Genomic DNA, 18890 nt, shown 5'->3' on the forward strand with positions numbered 1-18890 from the left:
GTCTGGCATCCCTTAGACCAGCAAGCCTGACAGATCATGCTCTTCTCGTGGCTAAGCAAAAGCATGAGAAAACAAGCCCCACAAAGCATGTACAGCTCAAATTTGTACTTGTGTCATGTCTGCTAACATCCCACTGGCCAAAGCAAGGGACATGGCCGAGTCCAGAGTCAAGAGATAGGAAACTATATTTCTTCAATAGATATGGCATGGGAAGGGATAAATAAATAATTAGAATAATAATCTAACCCACCAAAGTCTCAAAGAATCTTCATAGCCTTAATCTCATTTAATCTTTACAATTTACATTCAATTTAAAGCAGGAACAGGGACCAACAGTACCATTTTACAAGCGCTCCAGTGACACCAAAAAGTTGAGATTTGACCAAACTTAGACACTTCATAAAGTTAGATAAGCCCCTGGGCTTGACTCCCATCCCAGCACTCTGCCATCCCTTATCGTTATTAGTTCCATTCTTAATAGACAACTTTGCTCAAGTCACTACCATAAAAGACAAAGGCAAAAATGGAGACTGTAGAACATTTTTTAAAATAATATATGGAGAAAATTATATTTAGTGAAATAAGCCAGGCACAGAAAGAGAAACCCTGCATGTTCTCACTTACTCGTAGGAGCTAATAAAAATAAATAAATAAATATACAAACAATGGGGGGAAGGGGAAGAAGACACAACAATCACAACAATTCCTTGAACTTGTTAAGACAAGTGAACAGATATGATGGGGGAGGGGGAGAGCGAGGGGGAAAAAGAGGAACTGGTAAAGGGACATGAAAATCAACTATACTCTATATTAATAAATTAAAATAAAAATAATATATGAAATAAAATTATATATGCATTATGGTTATCTTTCTCTGCTATAGCTTTTTGAGATATCAGTGCCTTTGACATCAGTACCTGAATTGGTGCCTGTGAAAGTTGCCAACCATACAGGTTGTAAGTGCTTGCCAACAGCCCCCCGCCATCCATACTCAATTATCAGAAGGTCCATCCAGATCCCAGAAGAAGATCGGTAGGCATTTCTTGTACTCACTTGTGCTTGTTCTTGCCTTTGCCAAAGCTGTGTGTAGAGAATATTTCATTAATTGTAGAATTATTGCTTTCTCTTCAAGTTCTTAATCTTTTAGCTTCTAACCCAAATCTACCGGTAATAACTTTTTGGCAAATATATTTTTTACTAGGTGTTAGGTGTACTTTGCAGCAAGAAAAAAAGCTCAGTGGCTATGAACTCAGCATGTCTACTTATAGGCACCTTTGTTCTTATATGCATAGTCGAATGCAGTTGTAAAACTGCTCCAGCCTCAAATTTGGCACATGTCCCTTCATTCCAAAACCAGCATTAAATAAAATTCATATCATGTTGTTTGTATGTTTAAGTCTTGAAATGGGGGGGGGGGAAGATTCCTGGAGTCATTGAGAAGTGATAAAACTACAAGTTTTACAACTTTCTAAACTTTCCCCTTAATATTACCGAATGTAAAATTTTTATTTTAAATTAAAATGACTTAAAATTAATTTGACTTTGAAATTTTCTTGAAACTAATTTTGTGATTCCTTATGAGACCAATTATGAAACTGAAATGCTCTGAAACCAAAGTTAAGAATCATTAACTTAAAAAAGAAAAAGGATTTAATATAGAAAAACAAATAAAGGGCAAATTACACTGAATGAAAAGACAAAGTAACTAAGTTAGATACTCACATTTTGCAAAGTAAAGCAAGAAATGTATTATATGATGGCAAGTGAGAGAGTAAGCTGGTGATTACATGTTAGTGAATAATAACCCAAGAAAACACCTCTACCTCTCTCAAGCAGAAGAAAAAGCTCATAAGAAGGAAATAATTATTCTCAAGATGTTCCTGATATCCTGGCCAATATGCTTACCCCCATTTTATTTTATTTTTTTTTTATTTATTTATTTATTTTTTTTTTGTCTTTTTTCCGTGTCCGGCAACGGATCGCAACCCTCAGTGTTGCCCCCGTACCGGACCGGGGACCGGCAACGGGATCGCAAGCCTCGGCGTTGCTCCCGCGCCTCGCTCAGCCAGTGAGCGGGAGCCGGTCTGTACGTGGGATCCGAACCCTCGGACGGGAGCGCTGCCGCGCTTCCCAAGCGGCGCACTATCCAGTGCGCCACCGGGCCGGCCCTTACCCCCATTTTAAAGAAAATAATCTTAGGAGCTGCGTTAGAACAATATTTACTTTTAGTAGATAACCTGTTGACAACTATAATTTGAACAGTTTTAACACCCATCTTCCTAAAAAGACCATTATTTTCAAAAATTACAATTTAGTTTCTAAAGCTTTCCAAATAGAATATTTGTTATTACGTAATTACTATCTAATAAGATGCAGTTCATAAATATGAATTACGCTCTTTAAAATCTTAACTAGTTTCGCATACTTATTATTTTTTGTGGTGAGAACATTTGAAATTTACTCTTAGCAATTTTGAAATATACAATGCAGTACATTATTGACTAGTCACCATGCTGTGCAATAGATCTAGAAACTTATTCTCGTCTGAGATTAAAAATAAAAAATAAATTTAAAAAATTTAACTATTCTTCACTCAGAAATTTATTTAATATTCCAGAATTATGATTAACCTTGAAAGCTTTTAAGTCTGGTTCATTGTTTTCTTTTCCTAGCTGTTCCCATTCCAAGAAACTCTGTCCTATTGACATGCTGTGGGATAACAATAAATGTAAATGTGTTTTACAAGAGGAGGACCCACTTGCTGGAACAGAAGGTAATAATAGCAATAGTGAAATAATAATAGTAATAAAAATAACAACAATAGCAACAAGCATTATTGAGTACTTACTATAACCAGGCAATGTTGTAAGTCTTTTATATGTGTTAACTCATTTAATCCTCACAATAATCCTATAATGTACTATCATTATCCTTTTTTACAATAACAGAATGGACACACCAAGATATCTACTAATTTCCTCAAGGTCACACAGCTAAAAATTGAAAGAAGCAGTCAGATTCCAGAGCCCTCTGTGCTATAACCATATAATAAGTCCACCGATACATCGGTCTGCTTTTTAAGCTCAAAGAAAAGCCCAAAGTGATTAGAGCATCCTAAAGCATTGAATTTGAAAGGGAATGTTAAACTGTAATGAAAGCTGCCTCAGAACTAAACACTAGTCAACCACAGTTTACTAATTTATTTTTATAAAAGTCTCATAGGAACGTAAAGTAATTTTGGACTTGGTTTCTTTCAACTGCATCACGTGGAAAGAAAACATGCAATAGTTTGAAAACAGAAATGGGGAATAAAAGAAAACTTTTTCTGGTACTAGGGCAAAGTAAAAGCAAACCATGTCTATTGAGCTAAGGGGAGCTGGGAACAAAATGAGATAGATTATCATTATTGCTCATAATCTGCAATGCAATGATTTTTGGTGATGAACATTTGGATGAAAACAGATGCGTTTTTTATTTATTTCCCAGTTCCACTGAAAAAGTCACAAGGAATCATGCAATTTGAACCTTGCTTCTTTTAAACCATGACCTACAAGCAAGAATTAAACTCTAAGGAATCTGTGCTAGAAACTGTAAATAACAACTTACTTGCTATTCTTCTGTCTCCTAGCTTCCTTCTAAATGTTCCCATGAAAGCTCAACCCAGGGTGTGAGGGAAACTTGAAGTTCATGTTGTTTAAATGCCCATACAGATCTTGAATGACCTCCACACCCTTCCACCAAGTGTTCAGCCATCCTGGGCCAGAAGAGACATCAGTTGTCTGAGGCAGCACCAAGGACTGCATATTGAACCTAAATCTCTCTCTCTGTAGAACAGACTGTCCAATCGAATATGAGAGTCACATACGTAACTTACATTTTGTATAGTTCACATTAAAAAGGTAAAAAGAAACTGGTGAAATTAATTTTAATATATTTTATTTAATCCAATATATCCAAAATAGTATCGTTGCAACATGAAATCAATATAAAAATTATTAATGAGATGGTCTGTATTCTTTGTGCTAAGTCTTTGAAATTCAGCGTGTATTTTACATTTACAGCACATCTCAATTTGAACTCTCCATTTTGTGCCCAATAGTCTAATATGGCCCACAGCTACCTTGTTGGACAGCTCAGCTTGAAAGCATCATCATTAATTCAGGCTTTACCCTACAGAGCCATGTAAAACCAATCTAATTCTTTCTCCATGTGACTTATTGTTTAATAGTGTTAGAAAGTTATCCTGGGAGGAAATATACATTGAGCTTAAAGGCTGCTCTGGTTGACACGGCTCCAGGCACACAGCCTCTGAGACAGTTTTGTACCCAGGAGATTTGCAAGCATGTACAACGCATTAAAGGGTGGCAAGAGAGGTAGCTTACTGCAATACAGTTGCTAAGAGGTGTCAGCCAATCCTACGGGGAGTTGAAGCTCAGACCCCTTTGATGGGATGCCTCAAATACAGGCAAAGGAGCTGGGCCCTATGAACTGGTCATTGGATATAGGCTGTCTCAGGGAGGTGACCTGACCTTAGGTGAGGCAGCTTCTTTCTGCTGGACGTAATTCCTAGGGAGGGACTCAGCCAGTACAAATGTGAGTTGAGGGTGGAAAAAGTAATCAGAGAGGAGAAAAGTGCTCTGAGCAGGAGAATATGAGCACTCAGGGCTGGAGGTGAGAGAACAGCATGTACAGGTTGCAAGAAGAAGTTCAGCTGGGTGGGGACATAATGGGAGGGGCTGTGTGGATGTGAGAGAGGAAGCTGGGGAGGTTCACAGGGTGGAACGGAAGGACCTTGTGTGGAGCTTGGACATGATGCTAAGAACGAAAGGAAACCACTCAACTGGTTGGAACAGGAGAGTGACAGCATCCATTAGATTCTAACAATATCAAACCAGTGACAATGTAGAAGAGGATGGGTTGGTCTGGAATAGGAAAGGAGGCAGGGGACCTTTTGGGAAATTGTAGCAATGACAGAAGTGAGAGCCATAGGTAGACTGGATCACGATCACTTCTAATTTTCATCTCCCACAACTCCCTAATGTGGGCTAAGTTCACGTTCATTACTTCAGTGGCCTCATCAAACTGGTGATATATACTGAGGTTACTGCTCACTAAACTTCTTTTTCATACAAGTGGCTGTAAAGCCAACTGACTTTTCTACAATGGCTTCTCTTTCCCGAATGAACTCATTTGGGTTAGTGAATCCAAGTCCAATTTAATCTCACCTTGTTAGATTCAGATCATTGCTCTAAACTCTTAAAATGAATGAACAAACAGTACAAAAACAAAAGAAAAAACTAAGGTCTCGGTTCTGCATTTTAAAGTATTTAGTATGTTCTTTCCTTCCTGAAGAGAGCCACAATTTCAAGAACTCATTTGGAAAAATTTCATCAGTTTGTTGATAAAAATGGTAAATGGAACAAGGCTGAGGATAGAACACACTGGTATCCCATCATCAACTTCCCTAGAGATGGAAATCGATGTGTAATATTTCAGGATATCACTTAACTAATAGTTCCACTCAGTTCTCCTGCAGCCAGTCTCTGTTCATTTGAACTTGCCCATAAGGATGTGAGGACAGCCTCTGCCAAATAACCTGCTGAAATTCTGCAAACACCTTGTGGACTGTTTCCTTAAACCACCCTGTTCAAGAATGGAGTTGGTCCCGTCTGAAGTGTTCTGAGTTAATCTCTGCTGCCACCTAGTGATTAGTGCAAATCTTTTAAGAACTTCTTAACTATCCTTTAACAATCTGTTCTCCTCTTGCCTCCAAGTGACATCTGCCTCAATGGCATATGGCTTTACAAAGCTCGCGTTTTTCCTCTTCACAGAAATTCAGAATGCTGTCTTCCCAGATCTAGCTTTCCAGCACCCATTTCACAAAATTTCTCAAGCATCATCAATTACAGAGCAGTTAAAACTAGAAGACTGAATGACATGAGATTGCCATTTGGGTATGTCATTAATGGACAGATAATGGCAAGAACATATGCTTTAACCCAATGTCTTGGAACGCTGGGTGGCAGTTTCAGAGCCTCCGTACATCGGCCTACTTCAGTACCCTTTTATTACACCAAATAAATCCAACAAACTTTTATCGTGTGCCTGTGTTATGCCAGAACATGAGACCTTGAGGATGTTTTACTTAACAGGGGAAACAGAAGTAAATAGACAAATGTAGTCAATGCAAGAAAGGAAAGGATGGAAATATGCGCAGGGCAGGTGCACTTAGGTAAACTTACAGATGCTAGGAAAGATAACAGGGGAAAGGATGACGGGCAAAGGGAAGGGCAAGGCCAAAGGCATGGGGCTGAGAGGTGCTGGCATATCAAGGAAACAGAAAGTACTGTAAATTGGTATGGATGGAACATAGGACATATGAGAGAGAGAGAAACAGACAGACGGACAGAAGATGAGTCTGGGAGGTTATGAGGGTCTAGTTCATGGGTCTCGTATGTCCTGATGGGAAAATTGCCTTTTATTGTGGGGAACCTATTAAGGCATTGAAAGCAGTGGAGGTAAGTGATAATCATGTGGATAAAAGATTGGAGGAATAAAACTTGTGGTGGTCAGATGAGTGACATCCATCTACACAGGAAATACAAGCTACTTACCGAATTGAGGCAGTGGCAGTGGTGATGGAAAAGAAAAAAACAAATTCAGGGAGGCAGAACTGAGTGGACGTGGTGATTAGACTTAATACAGCAGGTGAGGCAAGAGTGCCGGCCATTCCCTAAACGAGGCCAACGGGAAGAGAAGCAGGTTTGGTTAGGAAACGAAACATGCACTTTCCTCCAAAGCTTTCAAGCATGCTAAGGTGACATAGTCAAGTTCTTCCAAAGTTTCTGTCTGTTCCATTTGTTTGCAATGAATTTCAACTTGTTAATCAGAATTGGACATGGTGTAGTAGCTATCCATTGTTTTGTATATCTTCTTGAAGAATCTGTCAGATAAGCATGTCAAAAACTTCTCAGATCTTCCGCTTGAGCTGAATGTATCTTCTAGCAGATACCTATGAAATCAAAGTTCATTGTTACTATTGTATATTTTATGCCAGTGTTATGATCTGTGGTGAGGAAATACATCACTGTTACTACCCTCAGTCTGGAAGATCTGATTAGTATTTCTATAACAGCAATACTTCTGTTCCTCTCTCCTTTTAATCTTCCCTTAGAATCCTATATTTTATTACTAATACTTTGTTGTGGAAGTTTGCATTTTTAACAAATCACCAACCTAAAACTTTCTAAAAAGAAATCTATCAAAAATATTCAGCTTATGATTTTTTATCACCAACCTAAGAAAACACATACATTCTGTTCATGTTGCAAAATCAGAGGTGAATCTTCTTAACCCTGTGAAAAAAAATAGGGGCAAAAATCTACAGGAAAGGAGATTAGGTGAATCCAAGTCATTTTTGGATGATGTAAAATATTCAGTCAACTTTGGCGATCACATTATCTGTGCTACAGCTAGCTGACCAACATGTTTCTATTTCTGTTTAGACCTCTCTCATCTCCAGGAACCAGCTCTCTGTGGGCCACACATGAAGTTTGATGAAGATCGTTGTGAGTGTGTCTGTAAAACGCCATGTCCCAGAGATCTCATCCAGCACCCAGAAAACTGCAGTTGCTTTGAGTGCAAAGAAAGTCTGGAAAGCTGCTGCCAGAAGCACAAGATATTTCATCCAGACACCTGCAGGTGAATGGCTTGTTCACTTTCGCCTTGACTCATTGATATTTAATGTAAATGCCATGTTGGTTAGGTAGGATTCCGTATTAAGCCAATCTTTTTCTCAGTGCCCAAGTTCCTTTTTGGTAGTAAAACAGAGTTCTGGTAACTAAGGGATAAGCAACAGTACATAGCAGGATGATTATTTGTGAAATTAAGAAAATTTTGCCTGCTTTCATGGGTTTATATCTCTTAAGCAAAAAATAAATTGATGAGATTTAAACAATTATTTTGGGGAGGGGAGATTTCAGATCAACAAACTATTTGGTTCAATCTCTCTCTCACTGCTTATGTCCGTGCATGTTTGTTTGTTTTTTCTTTGATGAAGGGGATGTCACAGGATTTACATAGCAAGAAATTTATTGATGAATAAACACTTGGAGGTTACAGATTGGGCTTTAATAGATTTTAAATCCATGTAGGATAAACGAGACAGGATTTTATATTGACATTTTAAACACATATCTGGAAATTTTCCTTTGAAAACGTAATCAGATCTGAACAGAGTTATTCCTTTGAATTCAGTTTTTGATTCTCAATTCCCATCTTTACTTTCTTTTGCAACAGCTGTGAGGACAAATGCCCCTTTCATACCAGAACATGTGTAAATGGAAAACCAGCATGTGCAAAGCATTGCCGCTTTCCAAAGGAGAAAAGGGCTGCCCAGGGGCTCCACAGCCGAGAGGATCCTTGATTAAGCTTTGTTCCAAGTTCCCCATCCCTGTCATTTTAAACAGCTTTGCCAAGTTGCTGTCACTTTTTTTTCCAGGTCTTAGAAAAAAATCCATTTTACATAGTAGTACCACGATGAATCCAGACTAACCTTCCATTCAACACAAGCTGCGGACTCCCTGGTTCATTGACAGATATCTTCTAGCTGTAGATGTCTCTGCACACCAAGGAATGGGGGGGGGGGCGACATGTGGAATGCTTTTTTGGTGAATGAGAAAGGTTTGCTCATCATGGAATGGCAGGGGCCATGTGATTGATTCCTCAGAGCAGATGAGGAAAACTGCGTGGTCTCTGAGTCCTTTGCTAATTACAACTCTCTTGTGAATTATTCTGATTCTTTCTTATGCCGAATTTGATTTGTATGATCAGCACTGACTTTCTGATTACTGTCCAGCTTGTAGTTTCTGAGTTTAGTGAACTATCATCTGATGTTTCATATTTAAGTGTATTTAAAGAAAATAAACACCATTATTCAAGCCATAGAATTTTGTGTTATTAATATGCTGCCACTCTACATTTTAGGCTAAAGAAAAATTATTTTAAAGAGAGAAAGGATTTTGGAAGTGGGAAGTGCAAGGAGAGGCATGAACACAACAAAACTAGACCTCAGTTTTGGGAAACTGAGGAAGTAGCTCTCAGAAGGTTTAAGACTCTTAACGAGATTAAACAAATATGACCCAAGAATCAGCTGGGAATCACTGCTTTGAGATTAAATTGTACTCAACTTGATCCCCATCCCATGACAGACGGAAACCCACCGATGCCCTTGACTTCTTTGAGGATTTGTGTTTCTTCTGGCTGCCTCTGGCTCCAAGTTTCTGCACTTGCTCAACTCAGTCTCATTCACATCTCAACTACCATAGCAACATTTCTCTCTGTTCCACAGCTACCCAGGAAGGGAACACAATTCTTTTTCCTTTGCTCTTTCTCCAAAGTACTCCCACATATAATTTGTTGGCAACATAGACTTTACTGAATTTTGTTATAACATAGGGAATTTTGTTGCATTAGCATTGAGTTATTTACCAAACAAAAATTTATCCCCCCATAGTATCTTGCATACATAAATAGATAGACATATGCGTGTGTGCACACACAGCACACAAACAATCTATCACAGCAGTTACCACAGAGTTGTATACAGAGTTGTGTTCATGTTTATCTCCCTACTATACTATACTGTAACCTCCTTATGATCAAAAACTGTGTCCGCATCGAGTGTGTGTAACCCAAGATTCTCAGGCCAGACCACCCAGGAGCAATGCAATCACAAGGAGAAAGATCACGATGAACAAATGTAATAATAAGCAAATGTCGCTGCATAGTAGCATTGTTGGATTCTGGCCCAAATCCCCACCCTTCCTCTGGCAGGGTTCTTAAGCAGTTCCTGAATTCTCCCCTCCTTCACTGCAGTTCTCTGAGGCCTGTGGCTCCAGGCCCTCTTATCTTTTCCTAGCTTTAGTTCTCTGTCCCTGCCCGGGGGACATGGGCTGACCTTTACCTGGAAGTGGGACCTGTTCCTGCTGTGCTGCCATTGTCATTGCTGTTGTCATTTACTGGTGCTGACCCAGTCACTCCTCTCCCCTGACATTATTCCTCTTGCCCTCACCTTATGACCTTCCTTCTAGTTTTGCTATTTTGTAATCAGGCTTCTGAAAGGGCTCACACATAACTTATTTTTTTAAACATATGTAGCATTCAACTCCTTGCTTTGTCCTTTCATTCAGTTTCTACCACTTTCCTCCTCCTTGATATTTGGTTAAGTTCCCTTGAGAGCTGGGGCAGAAGACAATCCAAAGAACACTGCACAATTAAAGGAGTCACTTTGCTCATCTTTGACCGATAAAAAGAGAGGCCAAAGCACTGACAATAAGACAAGACCTGAGTTTAAGGAAAGGCTCTGCCATCTAATTGCATTGTGAGGCTACCTCATAGTGCCTCAGTTTCCTCACTTGTCAAATGTGAATGATCTCATCTCCCTACATCTCTGAATTGACAATTCCACTTGAGTTACCATTAGTGAAAAAAAAATTCGAACAATACAATGTAGTTTAAAAGTCAAAGGGATTATCCCAAAGGAGAAAAGCAAGACCGTGAGCAAATCCCAGGAGTGTGGGACCTCTGGGAAGTTCTTGGCTTATGCTGGATCCTTGGATCTGTCCTAAAACTAACTCAGACCATGTTTTGGCTTGAAGTGGCTCTGGCTTCATAACTGCCACTTAGATGGAGATATTATAGGGAACCCTAGGTTAGGCCAAAACTGTATGAAATCTGTCTTTGCTCTTTTAAAACCCCTCCCTGTGTTTCCTCCCCAACTCCCAATAACCACCAAGATATCTACACTTTGATGCCTGAGGCTGGATCAGGATGGGGCTGGTCCTGGAGGGCAAAGATGGTATAACCAGTCTGTTGCTTTATTAGAGCTCACTAGTCATTGCACAGGAATATTTGTCATACTAAAAGCCCTAGAATTTCTGAAAATTCTCAATTTGTTGCAAAATAAAAATATGTGAGAAGCCCCAAGAATTTAAAGCAAACATAGTAAATGCCAGCAATGCATGTCGTCCCTGAATATTGAAGCCATAAGTCCAGAGAATTATTAATATGACAGCACAGATCATAAATCTGTGACTAAAATACTGTGGTGGCAGGCCCTTTAAAGATGGAAATATATTGAGCAGCATAATGGTCAAAGTTGGATGAAGATTAAAATACTGTCTGAGATACTTAATAAAGATGAGACAAATAGCATACTTTAAGGCCTTTAAGGAAAGCCATACTTCAATAAAAATTGAGAGCTTAATGAATTTGGTCATTTGGTCAAGAGCTGAACTTCGTCTAATTTACTCTTAATCTTCAGTGTTAGAACAATGTCATGGATATATTAGGTGTCCAATAAATAGTTAATAAATAATAAATTATTGAATTGATTTTATGACCAGTGAATGAAAAAAAATCTATAAAATGAAAGCCAAGAATAATTTTACATAACTCATATTGTTCAATCTCAGCTAGATTATATGCATATCTGAATTAGTCAGGTGTTGCAACTCTAGAAAGGAATTTAATTAATATACTTTTGAAATATCTGTGAGATGAAAAATGTCCAAAAATATTCTGTTACTTGACACTTGTAATATCTTAGTTTAAAAAAGTCTGCCTTTGGTAATTTAATCACTGATATTGTTTGTTCTAAAACAGGCAGTGGGCTGAAATTGACCCGTGGGCCAAAATACATGCTGGTAAGCAATGGCCCGCAGGCCAATTTCAGCCCATGGCCTGTTTTTGTAAATAATTTTTTATTGGATCATAGTCATGGTCATTTGTCTATGTATTGTCTATGGCTGCTTTAGCTCTAAAACAGCAGAGTTGAGTCGTTGCAACAGAGAATACATAGCCTACAATGCCTAAAATACTTACTATTTGGTTCTTTATAGAAAGAGTTAGCCAACCCCTGGTGTAAAATGTTCTTTACTTTATCAAGTGTCATCAATTAATATTAAATAGAAAGAATTAGACTGTTTCTTGAGCCCTTACAGAAAAAGGCCCTATTACCTGGCCTGGATGTGTTGTTGGAATCAGCTGTCCTTGCCTTACTTTAGCCATTGCATAGAGCGTGAAATCTCATGAAGTTAGAGAGTATCTATGATTTAAATTTCAGCTCTCAGCAATTGAAATAAAGTCATGGATACATTTATTAGAGGATTCTAGTTATGTTCATGGTATATCTCTAAAAGTTTAGGGTTGATGGCATGAACTCTGAGTAGAGATAGTGCATAAACACATTGATCTACTTTTACTCTCTTCCAATGCTTCGAGCAAAGGGATTTTTTTTAAAAAGCATAAATCCACAAGGACAGGATGAATGGGTAAGTTGAAAGAAACAACAACATTCTGAAAGCTGAAAAGCATGTGAATGAGTTGTAAATTATATGGAAGACCCCACCACCACCACCACCAAAAAAAAAAAGAAAGAATTTAAGCCAACAGCAGGGAAAGCTGAGTCCCCAAAAGGCTCAGAAATTGGTGTAACAAGTACCTTTAAAGTGAGGTGAGTGCCCCTCCTGAATCCAGGCAAAACATGAGTTATTAATTCTCTGGCTGGGTAAAAGAGAGAGCAACTAGACTGGAGACACCTGGCATTCATAAGGGCAGGGTATGAAGTGACAACAAGAGGATTAAGTGAATGTGCGCATACTAGATGCTAAGGCCCTCAGCCCTCGTCCCTCTAGTGCAACCACAATGCCAGCAGTCAGGACTTTACTTGAAAAACATTTCTCTGGGGGGAATGTGACCAGCCCAAGAGGAAAGACCTAAAAAGTACTGAAATCAGCTGGGAGGGAAGATTCTCAGTGAAGCAGCCCAATCAGGTCAACAAGCCCCATTCCTAGGCTCAGATTTCTGATCAGCTCTTTTGTCCCTTGCTTTTAAATATGAGCGAGCAACCATGAATTTCCAGACATCTGGGAAAAATCTCTTAGGTGAAGGACAGAGAGTGAAATAATCAAGAAGGGGTAAAAAAGGCAATTTGGATTAAACAGAGACTAAGTAGGGAGAAAAAATCTTCAAATCATTAATATCCAGGGGGTGGGGAAAGAAATGAAACCAATAAATAAAATGGAGGTGCTATTTAAAAAGAAACTGTCAGAGAACATCATAGAGCTCTAGGAAACTAAAACTATTATAATAGAAATTAAGAAATCAATAGAAAAACTGGAAGATAGAGTTGAAGAAATTTCCCAGGAGGTAGAATAAAAAGAAAAGAAGTGGAAATTAAAAGTGAAAAGATAAGGTCTAATATCAGAATAAAGAAGTTGCAAAAAATGACAGACGATGGAAGAATATGTAATCAACAATTTAAAAATTCAAGAAAAATTTTCAGAACTGAAGCTCATGAGTTGGCAAATGAAAAGGCTCTATGAGTGCCCAGCCCAAAAGATGAAAATATACCTATTCCAAAGCACAAAATTATGAAATCTCAGGACATGGGACACTAAGAAATAATTATATAAGCTTCTAGAGTAAAAAAATTAGGGGCCAGCCCGGTGGCGCACTGGATAGTGCGCCGCTTGGGAAGCGCAGCAGCGCTCCCGCCCGAGGGTTCGGATCCCGCATACAGACCGGTTCCCGCTCACTGGCTGAGCGAGGCGCGGGAGCGACGCCGAGGGTTGCAATCCCGTTGCCGGTCCCCGGTCCGGTACGGGGGCAACACTGAGGGTTGCGATCCGTTGACGGACACGGAAAAAAGACAAAAAAAAAAAAAAATTATAATAATTTTATACATAGTGTCAGGAATCAGAATGACATTAGATTTCTCAGTAGCAACACTGAAAAGCTAGAAGACTAAAGCAATGCCGCTAAAATTCTGAAGGAAAAGAATTTCTATCCTAGTATTTGGAACCCAAACTTTCAATAAATTTGAAGGGATGAAAAATACATTTTTGCCTATTTTGAAGACCATCCTCCAGTAGTTTTCTGAGGAAGAGTGCATGGGATTTGGGGGATTTTCTAAGACCTTGCATGTCTGCAAATGTATTTTTCATCCCTTCAAGGAGGAAGACATTGCTCAAGCAAATCCCAGTCTCCTGGGATTTTCATTGCCTCCAGAATAGATCAAGTTCTCATTTCCTCTAGTCTTAAGCTATAATGTGCACACTAACCACTCAAGATCTTGTTAAAATGAAAATTCTGCTTCAGTAGGTATGAACTGGGGCCTGAGAGTCTGCATTTTTTTTAACCAGCTCCCAGGTGCTGCTGCTTCTGCTGCTGCTGATCTGCAAACCACACTTTGGATTGCAAGGGGACTCTGGACTACTGAAACAGCCTAACTGGTCTTTTCTCCAGCTGTGACACTCTTTCACCCCCCTTTCCTCCATCTACTAGAATAATCTTCCTAAGACAAAGCTTGGATTATGATTTGATGTTTGGTCATTATGTTCTGCATTACAGAGAAGTGACTGCCCCAGTGCTATTTTCCACTACACTAATTTTTCTTTCAACTGTGTCTAGCCTAAATTTTATCTATGTAATAAATTTTTTAAGTGTTAGTAACTTTTTCATGTTCAAGATTTCTAATTGATTCTTTTATATCCATTGGCATTTGTTTCATTTCTGCACAGTTTTGTTTCCAAATTTTTATTCTTTTTTAAAAAGTTCACATTTTTCTATTATTTTAATTTCATCTACAGTAAATTCATCTTCCATTGTTATATTTGTGTGTTGTCTTTCTAATCTTGAGTGAGAAGGTGCTCTCTCTCTCTCTTTCTGTCTCTGTATGTGTGTGTGTTTCCTTATATCTCCCAGATTAACACTGATAGTTGCACATTGCAGATCATGTGGCTTGGTTCAGTTTTGTTAGCAAGATTGTATCCCCAGACAGGCAGCAACTGTTGGCAACAAATTCTTTCAATTTCCATTCACAAAGTGGGGGAGATCATTAAGTAATGAAACTTGGTTGAGTTACATGTTGCTGTGTAACAAACCACCCTGGAAGTTAGTGTCCTGAGACAACAACAATTTATTATTTCTCACGATTCTGTGGGTTGACTAGGATCAGCTAGGTGATTCTTTTGTTCCATGTAGTATAGGCTGAAGTCACCCCAGTGGTTACATTAAGCTGGGAACTCATCTACTGCAGGAATACCAAAGATAATTTCTCATTCTTAAGGGCATCTCTCTATGGGGCTTGTCATCATTTAATATCTTGCTTGAGCTTCTTCACAGTGTGGCCATTGGCTTTCAAGATGAAAGATTCCAATAGGACATACCCCAGTCCACAAACACTTATTAAGCCTTTGTGGCATCTCATTTACTGATGTCCTGTTGGCCAAGCAAGTCATATGGCCAAACTCAGAGTCAATGTGTGAGGGGATCAGACAAGGGCACTGATATTGGAAAGCAGCCTATTGAAGGCCACCAATGTAACAGTCTCTCACAAGGCTGGTTCCTGTCTCTGGTCACACACAGAACTGTATTATTATCTATTTTTCTTCAGGAGCTGGACCCTGGCTGATGTCTTCCTTCTGCCACAAACAGAGTCCAGGACTTATGTGGCCTTGATAATGATCATCATTTTGCATTTGATACTATTTCTGATATATAGAAATATTTATCTTTTTAAAATCACAGCTATAACATTTAATTTTCTCATTTATATTGTATCTCTTATTTTTCTATTTGAAACAGAATGAAGATTGAGGAGTTTCAAAATCTTAATTGAAAATGTCATCCTGGCTGGAAGTCTGGCCCAACATCAGGTCCACTTTCCTTAGTAAGATCCTCTACCAGTTTGCTCCAACCTTCACTGGAAATGCCATTCTTCTGTCTGCCACTCTTCTTCTTCTGTGAATTACACAGCAGTGTTCACTGGATAATCAGCACATGTCTCTATACCTTGTTTACATTTTTCGTGGAATGATCTTGCTCCCAAAAGTTCCATTGACACCCTCTACTTATTCTTCTAGTCAAATGTTGGCAGCCAGAAACACTCTTTTCCTCTGAATTCCCAGTATTTTTCTTGTATTTCTCTTAGAGCACTTATCACTTCCTACCTTTTATCGTAGATATGCCATAACTTCGTCTTGGTTGCTTGGGGGTAAAGTGCATGTCAGATTTTCTCTGCATTGTGCCTTGCACATAGATAGCAGACTCTCAACACATATCTGTTGCCTTCCCACTCCAAAAGTATCCAAGGAAGCTAATTTACATATGAATTTTTAAAGAGCTGAATTTCAAGGGAAGATGACATCCATACTTATTCTACATCTTCTCCATTTTAGGTCATTTAATACTACAGCTGGTACTGATTACCCCCATATTTTATTAAGTGTAATCAGAATACAGTGCATGTAAGTATTTTGCTCTAATATTAGTGGTTTCTAAGAAAATTCTCTAAAGGCCTATTTTGAGGCTATACATTTAGGCAGAACACTATAATTAAAATTATCCCTAGATTTGTATCTTAATCCTGCTACTACAATTTTCTTTTGATTTTTAGAAAATAGCCTTCAATGGAGACCTTTGCTTAAGATTTAACTGACTGTAAATGGAATCATGTACTCACGTGAGATTCTGAACCCTTGAGAAGTAGAATCATGATTTATTCATCTTTCAATGCTCAGTGTCTAGGACAGAGGCTGGAGCATGAACATTAAATGTTTTCAGACTTTGTTGGAACAGCCTGCAGGCTCATCAACCCCTCCCCCACACAGACTCAGGAACAGTGTGCCTTTATCAATATCTATTTGTAACGGTCAGCCTATTCTACATTTGAAACACAAAGAACCTTTTAAGAAAAAAGTGGATTTGTTTTTACTATTGGTAAAACGTTTAGAAAAAGCTAGGAAAGATAAAAAGATGTTAAAACAGAGGGGCTATGTTTAATATAGTCATGCATCATTAAACAACAGGGATATGTCCTGAAAAATGTGTCATTAGGTGATTTTGTCATTGTGCAAACATCATACAGTGTACTTACACAAACTCAGATGGTATAGCCTGCTACAAACCGAGGCTATATGGTATAGCCTATTGCTTCTAGGCTACAAACCAGTACAGCATGTTACTGTAGTAAATACTGTAATTGTAACACAATAGTATCTGTGTATCTAGACATATCTAAATAAAGAAAAGATACAGTAAAAATACAGTATAAAAGACAAAAAATGGTCCACCTGTATAGGGCACTTGTCATGAATGAAGCTTGCAGGACTGGAAGCTGCTCTGGGTGAGTCAGTGAGTGAGAGGTGAGTGAGTATAAAGGCCGAGGTTATTACTGTGCATTACTGCAGACTTTATAAGCACTGTACACTTAGGCTACACTAAATATATAAAAATATTTTTCTTTCTTCAATAATAAATTAACTTAGCTCACTGTAACTTTTACTTTATAAACTCTTTTCTAAAACTTTTTGACCATTTTGTAATAACACTTAGTTGAAAACACAAACACACCGTACAACTGTACAAAAATATTTTCTTTCTTTATAAGCTTTTTTCCTATTTTTATATATTTTTTCACTTTTAAAACTTTTTGTTAAAAACTAAGACACAAACACACATATTATCACTGCCTTCCACTTCCACATCTTGTCCCACTGAAAGGTCTACAGGGTCAGTAACATGCATGGAGTTGTCATCTCCTATGATAGCAACGCCTTCTTCTGGATTACCTCCCGAAGGACCTGCCTGAGGCTGTTTTACAGTTAACTTTTTTATATATATATAAATAGAAGGAGTACACTTTAAAATAATGATAAAAGTATAGTATCTAAGTACATAAACCAGTAACATAGCCATTTATCATCATTGTCAACTATTATATAGGGTACATAATTGTATGTGCTATACTTTTATCCGACTGGCAGCACACTAGGTTTGTTCCCACCAGCATCATCACAAACACGTGATATTGTGTTTCACTAAGACATTATGATGGCTACAACATCACTAGGCAATAGGAATTTTTCAGTTCTGTTATAATCTTATGGGGCCACTGTCGAATATGCGGTCTGTCACTGACTGAAACGTTCTCATGTGGCATCTGATGGTATTCCTTGTATTCCCCACAAAGCCTTTTACAGAGTAGGTACTCAGTAAATGTTTGATGATAAAGATAGGAAATATTTGTCCTATTTTGAAAAAAGTCACAACTCTTTTGAAGAAGTATTGGCATCAGGATCTTAGAAGATTTATGCAGAATTTCAAATGTGTATTGTGATCAGAACTATGGCAGGGGCAAACCAGGGACTCAATAAATGAGGCTTAACCCTTGTTTATACCTTCCAGGATTTCTACCCCACTCTTTGTCTTAAAACGTTTTACAAAAATGAAAAGGAGATCAAAGCAATGCTTTATCATCTGGTAGTATCGCTTTTATCTGTGAAACCAACTGCAAATTATTAAGCTTGACTAAGTGTCCTCGAGTCTTCATCACCTTTATTCTCTCAATATGAACACAGGGCGGAGTATCGATTGCTACTCGAGCCTTACACATTAAAGTTAACCCATTACTACACTTCAAATCCTACAACCCAAACGCTCTTTGAATGATGTCACCACACGGTAATTTTTATAAGTTACACTCCATGGATGTCTAATATGTGCCAGAGAGTGTGCTGGTATTGGGTAGAGAAAATCATTAATACAACTAAAACCTATTCACTCTCCATCACCAAGAACAGACCCTGCCCCAGCTTACTATCTGGCAGGGAAGGCAGACATTTAACAAGCAAATACAATCGCCAGTTTTCAGAAGGACGTCCGTGTGAGATCCCAAGACACAAGTCATCAAGGATCAGAGTGAGGAAGAATGGGGACAACAGTCAAGCAAACAACTTGAATATCGACCTGATAAATGCTATGCCAGCATATGACCAAAGTACTAACAAAATACAAAAGTGGGAGTATTTAATTCTCTCTAGAGGCTT

General features: G+C 38.4%; 1 protein-coding gene across 1 annotated transcript in view; it reads left to right on the top strand.

Moving 5' to 3' along the window:
• FIGF (c-fos induced growth factor (vascular endothelial growth factor D)) overlaps positions 1 to 8945 on the top strand; it is a 33150-nt gene extending 24205 nt beyond the window's left edge. Inside the window, exons 4-7 of the mRNA XM_008588617.1 lie at positions 884 to 1032; positions 2673 to 2773; positions 7506 to 7701; positions 8299 to 8945. Coding sequence (XP_008586839.1) covers positions 884 to 1032; positions 2673 to 2773; positions 7506 to 7701; positions 8299 to 8425 — 573 coding nt within the window. The 3' untranslated portion in view covers positions 8426 to 8945. The remainder of the gene's footprint in view (positions 1 to 883; positions 1033 to 2672; positions 2774 to 7505; positions 7702 to 8298) is intronic.
• Positions 8946 to 18890: the final 9945 nt, after the last annotated feature.

Source organism: Galeopterus variegatus, unplaced genomic scaffold (genome assembly GCF_000696425.1).
Source record: "Galeopterus variegatus unplaced genomic scaffold, G_variegatus-3.0.2 Scaffold4926, whole genome shotgun sequence".
In the NCBI taxonomy this organism is placed as follows: domain Eukaryota; kingdom Metazoa; phylum Chordata; class Mammalia; order Dermoptera; family Cynocephalidae; genus Galeopterus; species Galeopterus variegatus.